Below are 20,861 nucleotides of genomic sequence, written 5' to 3'. Positions count from 1 at the left end.
ATAAACCGTTGTGTTTTTCACATTGCACGTCATGTCTGGAAACAGCTGACGCGCCAGGCTCAGCTGCTGTAGGTGCTTTTGAACGTTTCGGCTGAAGTCTTGGCATTGCCCATGTACACAGCCATTCAGCCCTCCTAAGAAGGCTCATAAAGATCCTGATGGACTTGCTACTGAATGAATAAGGCATCAAGTAGTACGTAAGGCATAGACGTATACTGGATTCTGCGACTGGGAGTTTTGAAAAGACATTTTGTGCCTGTCATGTGGTGAATGAAGCATTGCAAGAAAGCAAACGTGAAATCAAATGCGGATTACAGTGTTGAGGGATACAATCTGGGAGGTAGTTTGCCAATATGAGACATCGGGAGAGGGACAGTTATGACGACCGTAGCTGTACCCTCTAAACACTCCTAGGATTCATGGGTGGTTCCACATGGCATTTTATGCATATTCACGGAAAACTTCGTCTGTTTGTAACAACCTAACAGTTCGATGCAAAAAATGCTGTACGAAAAAGCAACCAATTATTCAGATCTCAACCAAATCTCAGCTAAATACAACCCGTTCCGGAGGGCGCCTAGGTCTGCCTTGGCCCCGCCAAACCCTAGGTAATACATTGCCTTAAGCACATCGGCGCGCTGGTTCAAAGAGTCCTTTATAACAAGAATAGAGCTGTCAAGTATACAATACCCTATCATTTCCTGAGTAAATGTGAGTTGTGAAAGGGAATGGGCGTAGATGCTCGTTGTGCCCTAAAAGCCACACTGGGTTGAGCCTGTTAGAGTTATTCGATCTCCTAGTGCAGAAGCAATATTTTGTCCTGCATTGGACATGATATACACACACGCAAGCCAATCGGTCAAGCCGCAACTAAATGTGCACTTTTTGGATGCTGGTACAGTGGTAAATCATATTGGAGCGTTGTTCACTACACAGGCTACTCGAGGCACAAGGTGAAGCAAAAATGGTTTGGAAAGAGTAAGAAGCTGCCTTAAGGAGCGTAAATCTGTATTCAACAAAATATGCTTCAAATGGAACGGAATGCTGCTCTAATTTACGTTAAGGAACACAAACTTGTTGCCAACAGCATAGAGAAGGGGAAGCAGGCCCCACACCGGAAAGTACCGACAGGGGCTGCAGCGCCTGAAGCTACAGCATTGCGGCTTGAAGAGATGGGGAGGGATGCTAGCGGCAATGGGTGGGACACTTGTGTCTGCTACGAGCAGAAATTCGGAAAACGAAAAATGCGGCAGCTGGTTTAGCCGTGGGCTGCTGCATTATCTCCTTCTGATTCTCTGCGCGTTCACTCCCCACACGCCTAACAGCCCCTCTTTCTGGAACTGTCCATTTTCTCCCACTTTTCGGTTAATTTCTGATTGTCTCTTATTGTTCCTACTTACCTTCCAGAAAAATGGGGCGCCGTCCGGCTCGTTGCTACCGCTACTGCAAGAATAAGCCCTACCCCAAATCTCGTTTTTGCAGGGGTGTGCCTGACGCCAAGCTGCGTATTTACGATGTCGGGAAGAAGAAAGCTGACGTTGATGAATTTCCAGCTGTAGTGCATCTCGTCTCGGACGAATTGGAGCAAATATCTTCCGAGGCGCTTGAGGCTGCCCGCGTATGCGCGAACAAGGTATGCCCCAAACCGTGAACTCAGTCTAACCCACTTAGAGATTTTTCTAACTGGCGCTTACATCCGATTCTGGTTGAGATAAATCATAGAAAGGACATTTGCCAGAACTCAGTATCATTCCTGCGTAACTTCAATGCAAACAGTTATGGAAAGCTCTGCGCTCCGTCAGTTCGCATTTGAAGAAGACTGGGCTTTTAGTCAATGTTTCGAATTCCCCGTGCATATGAGTGCTGTTTGTGATGATACCCAGTGGATTCCTATGCTGCGCCCGTATGCTCTGTCTTTTCAGTATATGATCAAGCATTGTGGAAAGGAGAACTTCCACCTGCGGATGCGAGTGCATCCTTTCCACGTTCTGCGTATCAATAAAATGCTTTCTTGCGCTGGTATGCAGTATTTCCGTATAGTCGCAAGAAATCGCATGAACAGCTACTGTGTTGCTTTCCTCGTACTGCCCCTGCCACACGGACGTAGAGCGGTGGCCGCGAATTAACTAGATTCTTGAAATTTATAGCGATTTGTCGCTTTATGCACTGGTTTTGCCTGCTGCTCTATCTTCTTAGGCGCTGATAGGCTCCAGACTGGTATGCGTGGGGCTTTCGGCAAGCCGATGGGTTTGGTCGCACGCGTGAAAATCGGGCAAATTCTCATGTCCATCAGAACTAAGGTAAGGAAGATACTCCCTCAGTCGTTGCCGCGTGCTTCGCGACTTGTTGGCTTACTGCCTGTGGACAGAGTATATCTGTTGGTCTCTGTTTCTGGCTAGCTATGTGCAGCGTGTCTTCCTGTATCTGTACTGCTTGCGGAGCCTTCTTGCAGCTTTTACTTAGACCAAATATGTAGCATTGAGCGGGTTTGGGCGTGGGGGCCTCCAGCGGACAGTGGCCTATACCAAAGCTTTGGATGATCCTGTATCACATTCAGCACTTTTCTCTTTATTTGTTCCTAAATGTAAAGTAAAGGGGTTAAGAAACAGCGAAAGGGGTCAGTTGCTGCGATCTTTCATCTTCGTGTTGATGGTGCTTCAGGATGCCAGTGCAAGCGTGGCGGCTGTTGCTCTGCGTCGCGCGGCATTCAAGTTTCCCGGCCGCAATAAAGTCTTCAACTCTTGCAAGTGGGGCTTCACGCCATTTACTCGCGAAGAATACAAGAAGTGGCAGGCACAGGGCCGCATTGTCTCGGACGGCGTAACCACGAAGTGGCTGGCCAAGAAGGGACCTCTCTCGAAAACCTTCCCCCTCGCTAAGAATATTCAACTGCCCGTCGAAAACTAAGCATGGCAAGCAACAAAGATGGTGTATAGAAAGGCGGCTAACAACTACGATATCGACTACCGCCTTGTTTGCTGTTGCAGATTGATCCTTACAGCAGAGATGTGTGTTTCGTCAAGTTCATGCTTAGAGCGGAAACTTGGGGGTCTCGAGCGCTTATTTTACTAGAGAACATGCTTAAAAGGTGCCCGTTGAGTGGTCCTATATGTTGAACTATGGTCAACACACGGGGTCAGTACTTGTAACGTATGAATTGTTGCCTGTCCCAACATAAAGATAGATGCTTAGGGACAGATAAGCCCCTGTGTGACCTCGGCTAACGGTGTATCACGTAAGGGCATCTTCAGGAGGCTGGGCGCAAGTGAAACAACGAAAAAGCAGATTCCCGCAGTCGACGACAAACGGGGAGGTGAGGGGGCGTATGATAGGCAGACACATGTAGCCCCGCGTCAATTTCAGGTGCAAATCTTGCTCCACAATGAGCAAATAAGGGTAATGCTGAAGGGTAACGTTGTGGTGGTCGAGCTGTGCTCAGCGCCTTCTCCACAGCCGCGAGCTGCTCTTCTGGCGTGGAAATTGCACCCTGGAGGAAGCGTTGGCCGCGCAGATGCGAGCGCAAGTGTCTACGTAGGAGCAGCTAAATGAAAATCTGCAGAGACCTGACATCGCTACACTTGCGTTCTTCTCTCCCAGAGCTCAGCCGCAACCGTGTTTAAGCGGCTGCTCCGCCGTGTTGGGCTTGCGAGGAGTTAGGGAGCAGCTTGTGTGTCATCGCCGTTAATAGGTTTAAGAAATGGGCATCCCACGTTTGTATAGTAATTCAGAGCACCCATTTCGAATAGACCTGTAGAAGTACCAGAGAAAGGTCCAGAGTCGGTACGCAGGGGTCACGACACGCCAAAAGCCTGTGCAGATCTAGACTGAATGGTAAATAAATGCACTTGCTGGGGAAGTCTTGCCTGCTTTCCCGTGTTATCCCTACAAAAAGTCTTAAAGCTTCTCCATATGCGGGCAAAGGTGCGACTTTTATTAATCTCCCAGGGCTCCGACACATGGCCTCTCATCTGCAGCCGTGCCGAGTCAACGCTTGCTAACATTGTATTATGGGTTGTCGTTGCAAATCTATCTTGTTTCATTCTCGCAGTTTGCTTGTATTTTTGTAAGCGGCCTATAAAAAACGGCTTAGGTTTGAGTAAAGAAAGGGCTCACGCCGTGGGCTCTAGAGAACCTGTGCTGAGGACCAGCTATCGAGAGATAGGCCTCTGCGGCACATTCTATCCTGAATATATACCCCAAGCCCGCATCCCTAATCCTACCAAGCTCTTTCCTGCTAAGGCCTTCGCTCTCAACGCAGCAGCCAGCACATGGGACAATGAGAAGCAAGTGGGTCCTCTTCAAGAGGAATCACCAGGAAGGAGCATACGGAGAAATCGAGACGAAAGCAGACATTAATGCAAATTTCCCCTCTCTTACCGGCTATTTTTAAAGCTTGTCGATGATTAACAAGACACTCTTGACGGTTTTTCTTGTTGGGGGTGCTAGAACAGGCTTCCTATGCTCCTTGCAGTGGAGTGGACCGCTTAGTATACACAGTTCCAACGCAAGCACTGCCTAAATTATTTAGTGTATTAGCATGCGACTCATTGCCTATGGTTTTGTATTGCAGACTAGGGATTCTGGAGAGGCTGATTGGCGATGGGGAAGACGAGGGGCGCACAGTCGTAACCGCAGGCTGCACACAGGCCCGAGAGGCATTTCCGCACGCTACTGGCACTGCAGCTGTTGCAGCTGGTATATCTTAATCCACAAGGGGCAAGCCCCAAATCCCAAAGCATATGCGCACGCCCTAGTCTCAAAGTGCCAAGGCCACTTCCTAATGCAGTGTTTCGAGACGTGTGCCAACAGTTTTATATCTTAGACGCATTCAGAACAACCAACAGTTGATAGGTAGCAAGTGTACAGACATATGACTGCCAGCTCTACTTTTGATCTAGCTCGTGCTCTCAGGAATTGATGTTTTGGGGTTGTATATTTCCGGCGTACGAAGTTGTGGCCAGGGGATAGATTTATTGTTGTTGGTGCTGGTGTTCTGGTTTTACGTCTAAGAAATTTCGCAACGCCCCAACAAAATGTTTGTGGTGTCTGGTCAGCCAACGTGGACTGGCCCTTGACCCACTGGATTGCTTTGGAACTTGCTGAACGCAAAGCGCTTTCCCAGTCGGGTACGATGCGCACTGTGCGTGCGACACAGCGGAGCGTTTTGCTGAAGTCTGGGTATACCAACATAGAGCACTTCAAAGCTTTTCCTATACATTAACGATGCTAGGAACCCAGGCGTTCGTGTCTCTAGGGCCGTCCCCTTCAAAGCTGTCTGCCTTTTGTACACCCTAATCAACCCAAAAGCCATTTTATACCCTGCTTGCTGTTCCCGATCGGGCGTTGCTGGATCGCAGGAAAACGTTTCTCTCCGCTTATCCTGGGCATTTCGGGGCCTCAGGGATGCGGCAAGACGACTCTATGCGCGGCTCTTATTGTGGGGCGTCTAACTATGCCTTTGCCGCTCAAAGTAGAGCAATAGCAGTACCAAGCATATTAGAATTCACAAGGACTGCTGGTTCCATCTCGTTGTTTGTGTCTTACCCCTTTTACCTTCCTTGCCTATATTCCACGGTTTGAGTGTACTTGGATTCGCTTCTAGGATTGTGTACTTGCAGGCGGGGCTGAAGGTATTGAACATCAAAGCTGAGGCCGCCTCAATGGACGACTTCTACTTGCCAACCATGCTGCTTCCTCCTATTACCTTTAACGATTTCTCGAGTCCTCGCCCAAGGATCCTCCCCCGTAGGGGACCCCCAGGCACTCACGATTTGCCCCTTTGTCTCAGTGTCTTGCAGCGCATTAAGCGTGGAGAAACGTAAGCAAGGTGGAGCAAATCCCTATTCTTTGAGCAGTTTGTGCTGGCTTAGCGTACTGGGATTGCTACCATTGCCTAGCTTTACAGAAATGGGTTCTTGGAGTGACCTACAAAGTTCGCCATTTGGCATTTTACTACCCTGAAGCAGTTTGCTTTGTACCGTGTGGCCACGGCTGCGCTGCGGGCATCTTGGTGTCACCTTAGGAGATAGGTCATAGGGTCTGTGGCTAGAAAGCAAATGTTTTTACAGAGCGGTAAACCTGCCGAGATATGATAAGAGCAAAAGGGGAGGAGCAGGGGATCGAGATACTAAAGGAATCATCCTTGATGCCAGCGGTATCGAAGTCTTCATTTTGGAAGGATGGATGCTTGGTTAGTCTTCCCGGTGCTTCAAGCACCCCTGCTTTGGTTGCAGGTGGATGAGCGTGATCGCAGCGTTGGGAACACTTGCCGATACCATACTTTAAAGAAGACCCAAGGACCGTTCGGTGCACGTGCATGCGCTGCCTCTTTATTATCTCCAGAATGTATTACAAGCAGACTCTGGATTAGTGCATCCACCGAGATACAGCTATATAAAAATGCTGCGGTTTTTGCTAGCGCGCATTTGCGGCTTGCTAGTAGGCTGTGTGAATGGGCTGTTCCGTGATGTGCGGCTTTAGGGTTTCGCCACGTCGAGCCAGCAGACCGCATGAACTGGAACCTTTCCAAACAGGAGGCTGCAGAAATGCACGCAGTCAATGAGTTAGTTTGGTGGTACTCGCATCCTTATTGTTGCCACTATATTAACACTGCCGTACCTGAACTGAGTGCCACCTCTGCCTCTCTCCGGACATCCCTCCGCCTTGTACTTTTAATTTCCATGTAGAGCATGCGCGCTAAGGATTGAAGGATTGTGGTGTTGCGGATGCAGAGCACTGAAAAAGTACGAGGAGCTCTATGTCTATATTGACCTCTGGCTGATCCTGAAGGTGAACAACTGATTGACAAAAGCAGCGGTAGCAAAAGTATATTTAGTAGGAAGTACGGGACGGAGAGCTAATTGATGGAAGTAACAGTACACGATGGAAAAGTGAATAATCGCTTCAGAGAATCGACATATGATGCATCTCTTGCCTTAAGTTCACATGGGTAGGTTCATCTTTAGCTGTTTTATCTTCTTTGCAGTCACTGTGTTGCTCCTCAGGTTGAAACTCCCAATTGGGTATACAAGTGGCGAAGGCAACAGGAAGAGTAGGCGAGCATCAGTTCTTCGATGGTGAAGTAAATGCTTTAAAACTCTGTCTTGGCTTCAAAGTTGGTAGAGCAGAGGCTGGCATCATACAAGGGAACGTGGGTGGCGAACATGATTTCGTCCGAGTCTCGTTATCATTCTCTTCTCGCTGGTGCAGAGACACAAAGCGGCGGACAGGGTCTGGTTTGGATGCCGATGAGGTCAACAGCTTTGTTGATCGGTGAGCTAATAAAATAGAGCCGAAAGACAGCCTCGATTTCTATGTAGGTATGCAATATATGTAATTGCGTGTATATGCATACGCACGTATTAATGCGTCTGATTAGGGGCCCCGCAAGAGTGCGTGAAGTGTGATGTGGCCTTCCAACATGGTAACATATGTTCAGTTGCCCTGCATATGTCCTTTTAGGTTCATACCGCTATATCAAGTGTACCTGCCAGGGCTTTACACGACGCCGCCGCTTGCGAGGGAAAACCGAGGTGCACGTTCCTGTCTTCTCGTTGAGCTTACGAAGCACCGTACAGTCAAGTCAGCCACCTTTCTGTAATACTTCGAGCAACTCGGATTGTACTTTGAGATAATGCGCATTTCCATCCTTTCTGCCCCTCAACAACGCCATCCGTTTGTGGCTCCTCTCATGATGCTTTTGCCTCTCCTTGGCGGCTTTTCCTGTTTGCCTGGTGTTCTACAGCTCTATCAGTTTGTTCTTCTGAAATGGGCGCCTTCAGGCGTGTTCCTTAGTGTGTCAGTCTTAGTTTCTTTCTGCTAACGCGGGTGCTTGTTGCTATCTTTGTTCTCGTGCGGCAACATGCTCGTTATTTGTGCATCAAAATTGCCAGCATTGAACGCCAGGCATCGCAAATTCCGGCTGAAGATTATCTTAGTGCACACAAGCAAACTAAGCACTTGATGTACCATATTGTTAAAGATGGAGCTATTACCGCCGCTAGAGGTGAAGGACTTTACTTTTGAATGTGAAGTAAGAAACGCTCTATGCTTGCCAAAGTCTACTGGCTGAAAACACATGCTTGCAACCATTTCAGCACATACTGCGCGAGATCCTAGATCAAAGTCCTGTGGAGCACCAGAAAAAGCATAGTACAAAAGGAACAAATTAGAATGGACTTGAAGCCGTGTACTGCTGATCTTGCAGGGGATAGACCTGACCGAAATGGCATCACAGCTGATTATTTAACCTGCTTGAACACAGGCCAACGGACTGAGCTCCAACCTCATTCTCATGCTACGATATTCGCATAAGCGCACCTCATTGTTGCATACACATCCGAGATACGCTACATGCAAGCAGCAGAAATAGCGGTCAAGGGATGGACTCCTAAACGTCACGGCTTGTGTGGGGCGACACATGCTTTTCCGGACGTTCAAGGCCGCATGTGCAAATACAAATAAATTTATCTATACACACTTTGTCCAACGGCGCGTCGGGATGTATGCTTGCATGTATTCGCATGCGTATAAGGCTAAGTTACACCTGGGCGCTCCCACTACACTACCTTTATTCTATCAGGAATTAGTGAAGAATCAACCATTTGCTTTGATTCTCCGTTATTTCAGAGCAGCAATGACTCGCTACCAGAAGACGTAATGCCGTATGCATGTGGGCTGGATGCCATGTGCTACTAGCTACGAATATTTTGAGTGGCTCGTGGCTCCCAATACGCACACCTTAGCTGCTTCTCTCTCCTCATGCCAGAATCAAGAGGACCGAGTGCACTTAAAGGAAGAAGCTCTTGTGGATAATCAATCAGTAACTTTCCATGAACTTGTGTGTCAAGTGTGGTCCTATGAAGACGTCCGATGAAGCGTTACAGAGAGCACCAAGGAAGTGAGTGACATTCGCACGGATGCGTATGTATGCCTACTCACAGCCCCCTGGAGAAATATCAAAGTACCAATTCAATTCCAGGCTCTGGCCTAGCGCTTAATTTGCATTCATGAAGATACAGATACACCCGGAGGCCCCCACACATGCAGGGAACATGGCGTCTGCACGCGTGCGCATGGATCCTACAGTGGCTTCAAGCACAGGTCAAGCCATGTGAGACGGCATGAGTACGTGCAGCCATGCCTGAATACACAATACAATTTGTTAAACAGTCAACAAACGCGGGTGTGTTGGGCGGTCAGCAACTCAATGGCTGCTCTGCCGCTGTGGTCGCACTCTTCTAACGTGGACGCGTGCCTGCATCCATATTACGGTATGGCTCTTCGTTTTTACTGGGCTTCGCGTTGTATGCAGCTACCATGCATATGATTAGGCCATGTTGGTGTGCGTAGTAAGTGCCTGTGTTCGACATGCACGTGAAGTCTCACGCACACCATCCCGTGACAACTTCTTCTGCTGCCTTTGCAGCCCCCGGGTCGCTGTCGGTGGCTTTTAAAAAGTCTTGCATCGCCTGAGCGCCGCTTCCACTGTTCCTGGGGCTCGAGAGGGAACGTGAAGCAAATTTGCCGTGGCCGAAAGTGATAGCCTGGTCCAAAGTCAGGCCAGCGGGAAGTGCGGTGACACCGCCGTTCCCGGCAGTCGCTTCTCCTCCGTCCGTTGCTGCTGTTGCAGCCAGTGCAGCAGCAACATCCCTTCGTAAGAATCGTGGAACTCCATCAACGTCTTCTTCTGCAGACGAAGAGAAAAGACCCCTGTGGGGGTGCGAAAGCTCCCCAGAAGCAAAGCCGAGGCAAAGGTCGCTCCCGGGGGCCTCCAAGGGGTCTTCTAGGGATGACTCTCTTCCTACGCCACCGCCTACCCAGCCCAGGTCTGTATCTGCTCTTCTTGGACTAATCAAGCTCCCATAAGGAGAAAACTCTCTGACCTCTGCAGGGCCAAACCGTACGCTGCGTGCACAAAGAAGACCTTCCTCAGGGTTGCTCCTTTTAGCCAAGGCTGATCCTGCCGGTAATGAGGCACGAACGGGATCAACATTAATCTCATCCTGTCTAAGTTCCTCTGAAACTGCTCCTAATACTCTCCTCCCAGCTTCAGGGGCGTTGTCACCCTTTCTCTGATGTCGCAGAAGCCGCTGCTTCAGTTCGGCTGCACTACATGCAATCGCCGAAGCCAAGCCATCGCCGTGCTGCTGCTGCTGCTGCGCACTGCTCTGTCCCCCCTTACCCACTACGCGGAGCAGGTGTTTCCAGCGTCTCCCCGATGATCCTGTATGTGCTGAGGGGGGTGCCTTTGAAGGTAGTGACTCTGAGGGACAGGAGGGGCTGGTGCTGCTGCCCTCCGGTCTCAGCTGCGGGCTGCTGCTGACAGAGCTGTTAGCAGCGATGTCCGGTTTCATGGCTACAGCAACTTTACCCTCGAGAACGGAGCATCCCTGGCTCATAATATCCATGGAAGCGCCAGTTCCTTGAAGATGCAGCAGCTGCTTCTACTATTGCTGCTGCTCCTACTCTCTTAGGTGAACTGCTTTGATGCGTGCTAAGTACTGAAAAGGACAACTAGGTACCACTGAAGGGGTAATAACTACAAGAACCGCAGCCCATGCGCCTCGTGGCCTCCGGCTTCTACCGCTGTCGCAAGTGTGGCGTTCAGTCCCACATGAAAAGTAGTAATTAACAAAGATCCACAAGAAAGTTCACAAAGAACAACGATATTCCTTACAGGAATACTTGTATCGCTGTGATCATAGGGTTACTGCGGCTTCTCCGTGCTGACGCTGTTGCAACGCTGCTGGCGGCCAAGGGTTAAAAGCCAGGGGGTGTGCCAATAGCCGCACGCCCCGCTTATTTCTAACATTCGATAACAAGTAGTTCTAACCAGGCGCAAACCTACATGCTGACTGTTGGACCTTTTTTCCTGTCACTGTGGCGGCCTCTGCTGCTGTGTTTGCTAGGGCTGCAAGCGCAGTACGTGAAGTTTGTTGCTGCTCACTTGTTGTGTGTGCACACGGGAATGAGGCCTGTTTGCGCTTTTTGTGAGAAAGCAGCAGAAGGTTTCTTTCTGAGCTTTGAGTCGGCACCGTAGCGACATAACCAGACCATGCCACATGAGCAGCTCCAAATTGGAGGACCGTAGCGTGTTGTACACCGTGGCAGGAACGGTACCAGCACCATAGATATAATTGCAAGTCACAATAATACAGCAAGACCTGAGCCGAGAGACGATGCCGCTTCTGGCACATCCTTCTACTATTGTGTGCCTGTACACCTTGGCAACAGCTACCGTATGCGGAGCAGCTGCATCAACAGGGACACCGCCGCCAGCACCCGTTATCAGCCCCCCGGACCTGCCGCCATGCGAAATCCCCTTAGATCCCAGCTGCCTGCGACAGCAAGCCGCTGCGTTGCAGCAGTGGGGTGTAGAGATACGGCGGCAGCTTCACAGGTTTCCGGAACTAATGTATGAAGAACACCGTACCTCTGCGTTGGTGCAGAGAGTGCTCACAGTAAGGTTTCTTCCAAAGTACATCCCGAGTAGCAGAAGCGGCCTTTTAGTTGGTCACTGAAGCAGCAACGCGGCTGCTGATCCACGCGCTCTTGTTTTTGCGTCTGAGGCGGTGCTTTTGCTGCAGGATCTGGGCATAAAGCACTCAGCGGGCTGGGGCCGAGACCGCCGCGCTTCTCTGGTGGACGAGTCGCTCTTGGAGGCATCAACTGAGAAAGGAGATACAGAAGAGTTGCATCAAATGCAGCAGCAGGCAGCAGGCATCCCGGGCACAGGGGTGGTTGCGGAGATTGGAACTGGCAAGAGCCCATGTGTTTTGCTGCGAGCAGACATGGACGCGCTTCCTATCCATGAACAGGTACTGCTACGTATGCTGCTGCTCCTGAATATACAGTATGTATATGTATGCTTTTAGTAGTACTGCAGAGTGCTTTGCTGAGCCTGGGATACTGCCATATGACTGCCGGTGGCCGGTGTATTTTCACACCTTCGACAGCTGCTATTGGTGCTTCAGGCCGCTGTTGCTTTCAAGTCCGAATTAGATGGGAAGATGCATGCATGCGGCCACGATGCACATACAACGATGCTCCTAATGGCCGCTGCCATCCTGAAAAAGAACGAAGCTTCTCTCAAGGTCTGCCGCCGATGTTGCGGCTGCTTTCCTTGTTCATATCTGGATAGAACCACGCACGCACGCTCTTACACATACAAAGATACACACATGCACTCCTTGTAGCGGCCTTGATGCCTGTCCACCCCAGTCACCAGGTGAAGCCTGTGGAGTTGTGTGCTTCCGTGTAGGGGACAGTGAAGCTGGTGTTTCAGCCTGCAGAAGAGGGCGGACAAGGGGCGCAAATGATGCTGGAAGAGGGCCTTTTGGATATGCTACCGTCACCTCTCATGGCCATGGGCATGCATGTCTTCCCGGAGCTCCCGACTGGCGTAATTGCATCCAGAGAAGGACCCCTTATGGCTGCGACTGCGAGGTGCAGGATATTTGGGTTCCGACGTATCGGACACTGTGTTGCTGATTTAGGGGCGTCTCTGTCCACTTTCTTCTGATCTTTTGCTGCTTTTTGGCTGTGCGTCGGAGCCAGTCATTGTGACCGCTTTAAGGTGCTGGTGCCCATGTTGTATGCCTGCCTCGCTGCGTGAACTAGTTGCTGCTGTCCACTGCTTCTCTCCTGCCCCCACTGCATGCGCCTGCATTCGGTTTGGCATGTTTGACCTGCGACCTTGACCTTGGAGTTTCCGGGGGTCAGGTGCGTGCGCCTCTGCAGTTTCCACTTTGAAATCGTTGGGAGCGGTGGCCACGGCGCAATGCCTGCTCAGACGCGAGACCCCATTGCTGCATGCACTGCAGCTGTGCAGAACGTGTATGCTATAGTCGCGAGAGAAAACGACTTCGCCGCTGTGTCTTCGGGCTTCATCTCTGTCACACAAATTCAGGTTCGAGGCTATCTTTTCCTCCTTACCTTGCCGTGTTTATCAGCCTGCCTGCGCCTGTCGCCTCTTATCTAGTCCCTCCGTACCTTCCTCTCTCCGTTGAATGTGCATTCGAGACCCCGTGGGCGAGGCAGCTGGGCCGGGCAGCAGGCAGGCAGAGGCTGCCCTTCGCCGTCGAGAGGGGGCCTAAGGCGTCAAGGCAACTGCGATTGCATCACTTGGCTTTGAGGCTTCTCCCCTATTGCTGTGTTCTTATGCCGAGCTCAGGCCGGCAGTGCCTTCAATATCATCCCATCGGAGTGCAGCCTCAAAGGCACCCTTAGGGCCTTTACCAACGAGAAGCTACAGGAATTGAAGCTGCGTTTGCGGCAGGTCGTGCAGCGTACGGCCGAGGCCTTCCGCTGCCGCCTGAGAGTTCGCCGCCTTCTCACCAACACCCCAGCGCTTCATGTGCACGCTGGCGCACTCGGGGTCCTTAACAAAGTCTGTCTGTACAATGGGGGGAGGGGTGTCTGATCTGTTCAAGATGGTGTAGCCAATGGGGAAGTACATATTCTGATGCCCGCGTTATCCAAGCTGGTGACGCTTTTCCGATGCATGCTAGCTGCTGCTGCGCCCCACCGTCACGGGAGAAGTGTTTCTGCCGGGGTTTTATTCCAGTGTCGCTGTTTGTGTGGGATCGAGCTCCGTATGCTACACTGCGCTCTGCTGTGTTGTGACATCAAACAGGCAGTCGGTGCTGTCACTGGAGGTCGCCCGGTAGAGACGATGCCCCCGATCTATGGTGGCGAGGACTTTGCATTTGTTTTGGATCGGGTACCTGGGGTGTTCGCATTCATCGGTATTGGGTGAGTTTACTTTTTGCGCTGGTTGCTCGCTGACCCCTGTGCGCCTTATCCGTAGCGTGGCTATGTGGGATCTTATGCTGCAGGAAGAGCCTCCTCCGTACGTGGCGCTTTGCACTTGCCTACTGCTCCCTCGAATGCTATTGTGCTGCATGGGGATCTCGTGCTTGTTGGCTGCTGTGTCTCACCATGTTCTTCGTATGCCGTATTACCTGCGCTTCGTGAACTGACTCTGCCTCCGTGTGTCATGTAGCGTTTATCTGTACGCTCGACCGCTCTTTTCCTGTTTCCCTTCTGAATTGCGTCTCACGCGCATTGCAAGTATCCCTGAGAGCTCAAAATAGAGGGATGCCGCGCAACTTTGGGGTGTAAGGGTTCTCAAGAGTTCGGAATTACAGAGGTTCACAAACATGACCCCCGCATGGTCCGATGTGAGCCCGAGGTGCGCCACTGTGTGCTTCATAGGAGCGGAGCGCAACGGAAGGGCCATGTGCCAACTTCCTTTGGGCTGCACCACCAGGAGTTTGCCATCGATGAGGAAGCACTGGAGGTCGGAGCAGCTGTTGAGGCTCAATTCGCAGCAACAGCCATTGAGCACTTGTTGCAACAGCCAAGCCAGCAGCAGCAAGAAGAACCCCAGGATAAACTTTATGATGACCTATAAGTTTACCGAGACGCCAGCGGTTTCATCGCTTGATGTATTCACTCTGCTTAATGCGTAAGAGCAGCACGCTCAGGTTCTAAAGGCGTTTGGCCCCACTCACTTCATACTGGGAGCGCGGGTTAAAGTCTCAAAAGCAAAGAAATTTGCCTCTGGGAGGGCCAGCTACAAACTAATGTTCGAATTCGTTGCTGTAAAGACTTTGTATACAGTGCTTCTTCGCACAAATAGGAGTGAATAATGTGCGTCTCTGGGAAAGTGCAACTTTGATGTTAATGCTCCCAATCAGGTACAATCGTCTCCCAGTTCATGCGTGGTCAGGAAGGCCTTCGGCGCCTATTTCCACTTTTGTTGTGTGGGTTCTGTGAGTATTTCAAGTGGTTCTTTGTTTTTCTGCGCATTCAAAGAGATATAGGGACGAGAGCCGGAAACATTTTACACATTATTTTGTCACCTGTATTTATGCTCATGTCCTGCTTCTACGGGCAGCTGTTATCTGGTGTGTCTAGCCGTAAGGCGAAGAGTTTTGGCACTTGCGAACCACCAGCGTAATATGGTACTCTGTTGGGCAGCACAATGGTTGAAGTCCTGTATTTCCACCGAGGAAGACTCTGCTTCGGCACGCACGCAGCTTTTCCCCGTCAAGTTTCTCAGGGGAAAGATGCGCGAACTACATGCGGAATCGCCTTCCTGAGTCGGTAGTGCCGTGTTGTCATGATTTGTAAACGGATGAACAAGTAGTCGACGTTTACTCGACCAAGCGAGTTAACTTGCTATCATGAAGTCTCCAGGTGCACATAGTATCAATGCAAAACGTTGTAGATGAGCAAAGACGGGATGAGACCTACGTGGCAGTGTGAAAAATGTGACACTGCTTTCAAGGTCTTCGTACGGAGGCACTAGCTTCAGACCCATACCACCATAATGCAAAGTAACACATTGCGCTTCAGCACTTTCTAGTGCACTCGTTATAGTCTAAAAAACTGTAAAGGGTTGGCTAGCTGGTTTGTCCATTAGCACATCTTATTGTTGCAGAGTAATATCCGCTCGATACCAGAAGACGCAGCATTGTGTGCATGTGCTTCAGATGCCGTGTGCAGCTGGATGCGAATTCTTCCGATGCTTATAACGTGTAGCTACGCGCGTACGACCTCTCATTCTGCGGCAATGTCTGAAACTTTGAGGCGCGCGCAAGGGAAGAAAACAGATCTCTTAAAAACCACTGGCTTGCTTCGAAGCAAGTTTGTGTTGGGTCTGGAGTTGAGTGCATCCCCACAGAGATTGGAGATGGAGCCTTTCAATCCAGCTGAGTGTTCCTCCAGAAGAGCTCCCCCTGTGCACCTCTTCAAAGTGCTCCGGTATGATGGAGAGGGATAGCTGCAGTGTGCGTGGCTACATCTTCTATGCACTCTGAGTGTTCGCAGTCAGTTGCACATTGCATCTACTGCACGTGCACAGTGCTGCATCTTCTTGTATCGAACTAACTCTACTCTGCAGCACTAAGATATGCAAATGGCCAGATGAAGGAGTTCGCTTTAAAAAATTTAAATATGACAAGTGCAGTAGGAACTGCATTAGTGTATCTTAATGTTGCTACAGCCACATGTCGTAATCTCAAGGGTAAATGCACCATTTACATGCAGGGAACTCTGCTCAACTGCAATTAGGCTAGACAAAAATGCAGAGTAACTGCTTGACTGAATCTTTTAATCTTACTAGATGCTTATAAAAAAGCTGCTTTGAGCTGCTAGGTCCGCCGAAACGACGGTGTGAAAGACTGCGGTGCAGGAAGGAGAGGGTGATGCAGCGAGGCATGAATGGCAGTAAAGCAAAAACACTTCTGTGTGCCCTAAATACGTCGTTCAGGCGGCGAACATGGGATGGGATGGAAAGACTGCAGACTGGCACCTGCGCATCACTTCGTAGCGACAACTGGCGGCAAACCGTCCTTGCTCGGCAACTTAACGCACTTCAGTTTCCACAATTTTGCTGCATCATTCGTCTATTTTTGTGAAAGCATTGCTACCGAACGAAGCAGGAAATATCATAAATGCCATGTATCTCTGATCCGGGGCGGGAGCAGCTCGTGACGCGAGAAGCTAGTCGCGGCTGCCCAACGTCCCCACACTGTGTGCAGCGAGAGGCGGGGAAAAAAGGAAGAGGCACTAAGCAATTTTAGAACCTTAAAGATAACGGAGGTCCCAAGTAAGAATATAAATGTCCTTTCTATTTAGGGGAGAAAAAAATGAAGATGCGTCAAGGCATTTTGTTAGAGCCTCTTGCGTGTCCTGAAAAGCAAGGGAGTGGCAGCAGGGGCGGCAGAACACGGCAGATCCTGCAGCGCCCCTCCGGGTGCAGCACCAAGATCGTGATCGATGCTTGCAGCAGGGGTTCAGATCCGTTTTTCTTCACCCCATTTCAAACTGTAGCATTGTTTATTGGAGCTGCTTTTAAGCCAAAGAAGCGTTAATATCCTTTTCTTGTGTTCTTCGAAAACCAGCTGTATCGCAGACGTCCGTGTGGCCGATTGTACAGAAAATGAGGACCCTCTCCGTCGTTTTGCCGCTTTGCTTCGCGTGTTTGTATGGTGGGGTAGCTTCTCAGGCTGTGCCTGGGGATATGACGGCTCCTGGCGCAGCACCGGAAATGCTTTTGGAGGCTCTCGCAGATGGAGAGCAGCTGCTTCAAGACGTCGAAAATGCGTACATTGACAACCGATTGGAAGCACGACGTGGCAAACGGCAGAAGTTGATTGCTGGAGTCGTTGGATTCGCACTCCTTCTTGCTGCTGTGGCTGCTGCACTTACCTATTCTGGAATCTTCCGGAAACCGCCGCCAGCGCCCGATTCCCCTGACGCCGCACCAGCACCTGCACCAGCACCTGCACCTGCACCTGTACCTGCTGCTGAATCCACAGAAGAAACCGAGGTGGACCATCCCACCAACGATGATTCTGGAAATGGAGAGGAGAGTGATCGTCTTTGATTATTTCACCCCCAAGAGAAGGCATATAAGTGTAAGTATACTTCTATGTGCGAAAAATGCGATGTAGCACCCCGTTGTCTGTGGTGGGCTTGGAGTTTTTTTGAATGGTATTTCTGCGGAGTGTGACTGCACTGAATTCGTAGCTGAGCTTTGTTGGCTGCAGTGTCGCTATGAAGGTTGTTACCATGGCACATCTTCCTGTGTGTCACGAGTCTTTTTTAGGCACCGTGGCCTATACTTGTTGAGCCAACTGGCAGCGCCGCAGTTCATTATAGAGTGACTAAGCGTCTCAAGTATTCTGGGTTGACGCACACGCCTTTGCAAGGGAATGCATTTGGGATGCAGCTTACTTTTACCGAGGCCCTTGAATGTTCTTTGAAATGCGTGGTTCGTGTTTTTTTGTCGAGAGTCGCTTTTCTGTGGGCCTATTTGCACACGCCGGAATCTACCATGGGTGATTCCGAGCCTTTCTGCTGGCCTGTGTCACAAGGAATAGGGTCTCAACGGTTTGCGGGCGACCTCTCAGTTTGCAGTGACAGCTTGTCTATAGTTTTGATGAAGACTCCGGTGTATATTAAGCAAATGCGGAGTGTGTTTGGGTAACCCTGTGTACCACGGTGCTGCATTGTGCATAAGTGAGGGGAAATTGTTTGCAGCCGCTTCTATAACAGTCAGTGAGTCCCGGGTGTCGTTCTTGGAACCTTAGTTCAGCTTCTCCGTGGTTATGCAAAGTGTAGCAGACGTGCTTGCCCGAACCCTGCTGAAAGTTGGCATTGCCTTCGCACGGATCTTTGCCTCTTCGCGTGTCTTGTAGTACATAAATCAAACATCGATAGCATGCTGGGTCTGCTTAGGAAAGGCCGCATGCCTAATGCGATTTTTCCTAGATGGGCGAGCTGAGCAACTACAGGTTTCCAATATGTGCTGTTTCCCGGTGCTTTGCTGGCTCTCCGAAGTGTTTGCCCGAACAACTAGGAGTTGTTCTCCGTCTGATCGACAGTGTTTCGAGTAGTCGCACAGAAAACGCGCATTTGACCAGCTTGCAAGGGCAACTCTTGCATCCAGGTCGAGCCTAGGAAATTCTGAACTCTTTAGGTTGATGCCGTCTTGATGGGCATGGTAGCATGGGTTCCGGGTAGGCGGTGTGTAGGCTCTAATGCGTCGCTGTAGCTAGGCTTCGCTAGCAGTTCTCCTTTGGTCATTCCTTTTAACAGCAAAATCTGTCGTCTCGCAAGTAGTATGGATATGGGCCTGAATTGGTGGCGCTGGGCTCGTCAAAGCAGGTTTCATCGCATGAGTGGTTGTAACGCGTTTAGAGAAAGGACGGCACCCCGTTTAGCGGGCATGTGCAACCCTTCTATTAAGGCATCCCCCACAGGGGCACCTAGCTCGAGAGTCATTATAAGTGGCACGTTGCTGAGCTTTTTCCAGGAAGGCTCATGGCCGCATGCTCTAGGGTGTCGGTGAGGAGCAGTCGATAGCTGTAGTGCAATTGAAGTGGCCAATGGCCTCAACTGTAACACTTCACCTAAGCCTTGGTAGAAGTACTGTCAACTCGAGCCTCAATACGTCCTTCGTAGGTGCCTGTGTTTTTGCCAAGGAGCTTTCTCCTGACACTTATTGCTCCGGGGATGGGCCATTTTTCGCGTAGCTACATTCATTAAGACGTTCAAGACGTGTGTAACATACTATGGGTAACTTGCGCACACATGCTCAACAGTGCGCGTAGCTTCCAGCTGGTGTTACCCTGCACCTTGTGTCAACAGAACGGCCAAGCAGTCAAGTATTTCCTTGTTCGTAATTAAACGTAACTGGTACTCGAGAAGCGGTTGATTGTAGCTTATCGTTTAGATGGTTGCACGTAACAGTCCTCCGCTGTGATTTGTACAGGTAGGTATACTAGTTGTTCTGTACTAATTTCAGCCAAAATTAGCCTGTTGTAAAAAGTGTTCACGTGTAGCCTTCCGGATACTTGGACGCTCGGAGTGCTCAGAGGGTGCAGTCACGCGTAGCCTAGCCCATGTGTTCATCGAGAGACGCGGGGAGAGATTAGAGGAAGCTCTTTTGGAGAATAGTGAGTCTGTACCTACTAAATTTGTATTGAGACGGGAGTTACTTGTGTTATCCTAAAGATGTAGGTGGAGCGTTACAGCTAGGCGCATTCCATGGATCGACTGCACATGTTCTCCCTTAATCCATTGGCTATGGATATAATGGGATGTCAAGGAGAAACTCATAATGTCTCCCCCTTCGATCCCCTCGTGGCAGGCCTGTTCTCCAGTAGGACAACAAACTAGGATTTGTCTTTCGATTTTCTTGGGCAACAGTGTAGGAGAAGAAATATTCTGGAGATGCATGCGGAAGGTGGCAGAACGCCTGGTGGGGGGCAGAGATCAGCTTGGAAGTTTATGCAAGCGCAGTAGCTCCACTCCTAGTATAAAGCCTTTAATTCACAGCTGATGAATGTTCGTGGATGCGCTGATTCGGTCATGTCGGCCATAAAAGTATGCCGGTATATCTCCGGCACCGAAAAGAACTGGAAAATTTCGTTAGCTGGATGGAGAATACCTCGCTTGTACCCACAACATGATGAAAATTAGTACTCCCTCAAACATGTCGAATAAAGAAAAAAAGTGCTTTCCCGTAGGGTTTCATCATGTAGAGTAACTTGGCTGCCTGCAGGGCTTATCAAATTAAGGATATAACACTCCTCACTCATCGGTTTACACGGGCCCAGCTTAACAGCAAGCTTTGGGATAATTTAAAAACCATTACTACTAGAATATCTCCGTAGACCCCTGTATCGAGACATGTGGTAGCTTGGCCCGCAAAAGTCACAAAGAAAGGGAATAACTGCATTGGCATAGCTGTCGATCGGGTCTACACAAAGTGCTGCCTATAGTGCCAATATTCTTAAACAGCGACTCAAGGGTTAAATGGCCAGCTAGGGGGCCTTCCGCAAATGATGCACTGCTTGAGGTCTTCGGGGCACATGAGCGCACCTGCATTATTCGCGTAAAAGGAATCCGAAGTCGGAATTCAGAACCTGGAGATGTTGGAACGTTGTCTAGTGGCGCTAGCGACCACTTTACGAGAATCGAGGAAAGCAAGTTCGAAAGACCCACGCTCCTAGGCAGCTCCTTACTACCCCTACTGACGCATCTGCGTCAATTGCAGGAAACTGTGTCATTGTTGTCCGGAGCAGCAAACGTATGCACTTAGCCAAAGAACAATGAACAGCGTAATGGACAAACTGGAAGCAGGGTTCTAAAAGGCAAAGAAGAGAAGCATGTAGAGGAAACTACAAGCATGCCGTGCAGGCTACGGTGCAGTGAGGGGCGCTCTAGAGGATGGAGCCGCAGTTGAAGGCCCACCACCGGTCAGCTCTGAGCCGATGCGAGCTGGTTTAGAAGCCAATAATTGCTAGCGTTTCTTGACGTTGGATTTCTCGAGAAAACCGCGT

General features: G+C 50.1%; 3 protein-coding genes across 3 annotated transcripts; all 3 read left to right on the top strand.

Moving 5' to 3' along the window:
- The first annotated feature begins 1,411 nt into the window (after positions 1 to 1,411).
- LOC34623560 (60S ribosomal protein L10) lies at positions 1,412 to 2,907 on the top strand. The gene is made up of 4 exons (XM_026338498.1): positions 1,412 to 1,633; positions 1,923 to 2,019; positions 2,197 to 2,300; positions 2,662 to 2,907. Exons 1-4 carry the CDS (start codon positions 1,412 to 1,414, stop codon positions 2,905 to 2,907), a joined length of 669 nt encoding a protein of 222 aa, XP_026194283.1.
- Positions 2,908 to 3,828: 921 nt separating this feature from the next.
- Positions 3,829 to 6,195, top strand: LOC113147554. The gene is made up of 6 exons (XM_026338495.1): positions 3,829 to 4,321; positions 4,447 to 4,695; positions 5,055 to 5,135; positions 5,358 to 5,437; positions 5,619 to 5,818; positions 6,069 to 6,195. Exons 1-6 carry the CDS (start codon positions 3,829 to 3,831, stop codon positions 6,193 to 6,195), a joined length of 1,230 nt encoding a protein of 409 aa, XP_026194280.1.
- Positions 6,196 to 11,339: 5,144 nt separating this feature from the next.
- On the top strand, positions 11,340 to 14,416 carry LOC34623558 (IAA-amino acid hydrolase ILR1-like 8). Its single transcript, XM_026338497.1, has 8 exons — positions 11,340 to 11,462; positions 11,589 to 11,819; positions 11,976 to 12,095; positions 12,263 to 12,447; positions 12,724 to 12,910; positions 13,175 to 13,390; positions 13,637 to 13,755; positions 14,218 to 14,416. Exons 1-8 carry the CDS (start codon positions 11,415 to 11,417, stop codon positions 14,414 to 14,416), a joined length of 1,305 nt encoding a protein of 434 aa, XP_026194282.1. The 5' UTR covers positions 11,340 to 11,414.
- Positions 14,417 to 20,861: the final 6,445 nt, after the last annotated feature.

The sequence above is a fragment of the Cyclospora cayetanensis genome, unplaced genomic scaffold (assembly GCF_002999335.1).
Source record: "Cyclospora cayetanensis isolate NF1_C8 unplaced genomic scaffold, CcayRef3 CcayRef3_contig_269, whole genome shotgun sequence".
Lineage (NCBI taxonomy): Eukaryota > Apicomplexa > Conoidasida > Eucoccidiorida > Eimeriidae > Cyclospora > Cyclospora cayetanensis.
This window is presented reverse-complemented; position numbering and strand designations above follow the sequence as displayed.

Coding starts and splice junctions, on each gene's coding strand:
- LOC113147554 (XM_026338495.1), top strand. CDS start 3,829: ATGGTAAATAAATGCACTTGCTGGGGAAGTCTTGCCTGCTTTCCCGTG. Junction 5,136..5,357: donor TTCCCAGTCGGGTACGATGC/GCACTGTGCGTG, acceptor GCTGGATCGCAG/GAAAACGTTTCTCTCCGCTT. Junction 5,438..5,618: donor CTCTATGCGCGGCTCTTATT/GTGGGGCGTCTA, acceptor GTGTACTTGCAG/GCGGGGCTGAAGGTATTGAA.
- LOC34623558 (XM_026338497.1), top strand. CDS start 11,415: ATGTATGAAGAACACCGTACCTCTGCGTTGGTGCAGAGAGTGCTCACA. Junction 12,911..13,174: donor TCTCTGTCACACAAATTCAG/GTTCGAGGCTAT, acceptor TGCCGAGCTCAG/GCCGGCAGTGCCTTCAATAT. Junction 13,756..14,217: donor TTCGCATTCATCGGTATTGG/GTGAGTTTACTT, acceptor TGTGCTTCATAG/GAGCGGAGCGCAACGGAAGG.
- LOC34623560 (XM_026338498.1), top strand. CDS start 1,412: ATGGGGCGCCGTCCGGCTCGTTGCTACCGCTACTGCAAGAATAAGCCC. Junction 2,020..2,196: donor TAAAATGCTTTCTTGCGCTG/GTATGCAGTATT, acceptor CTATCTTCTTAG/GCGCTGATAGGCTCCAGACT. Junction 2,301..2,661: donor TCATGTCCATCAGAACTAAG/GTAAGGAAGATA, acceptor ATGGTGCTTCAG/GATGCCAGTGCAAGCGTGGC.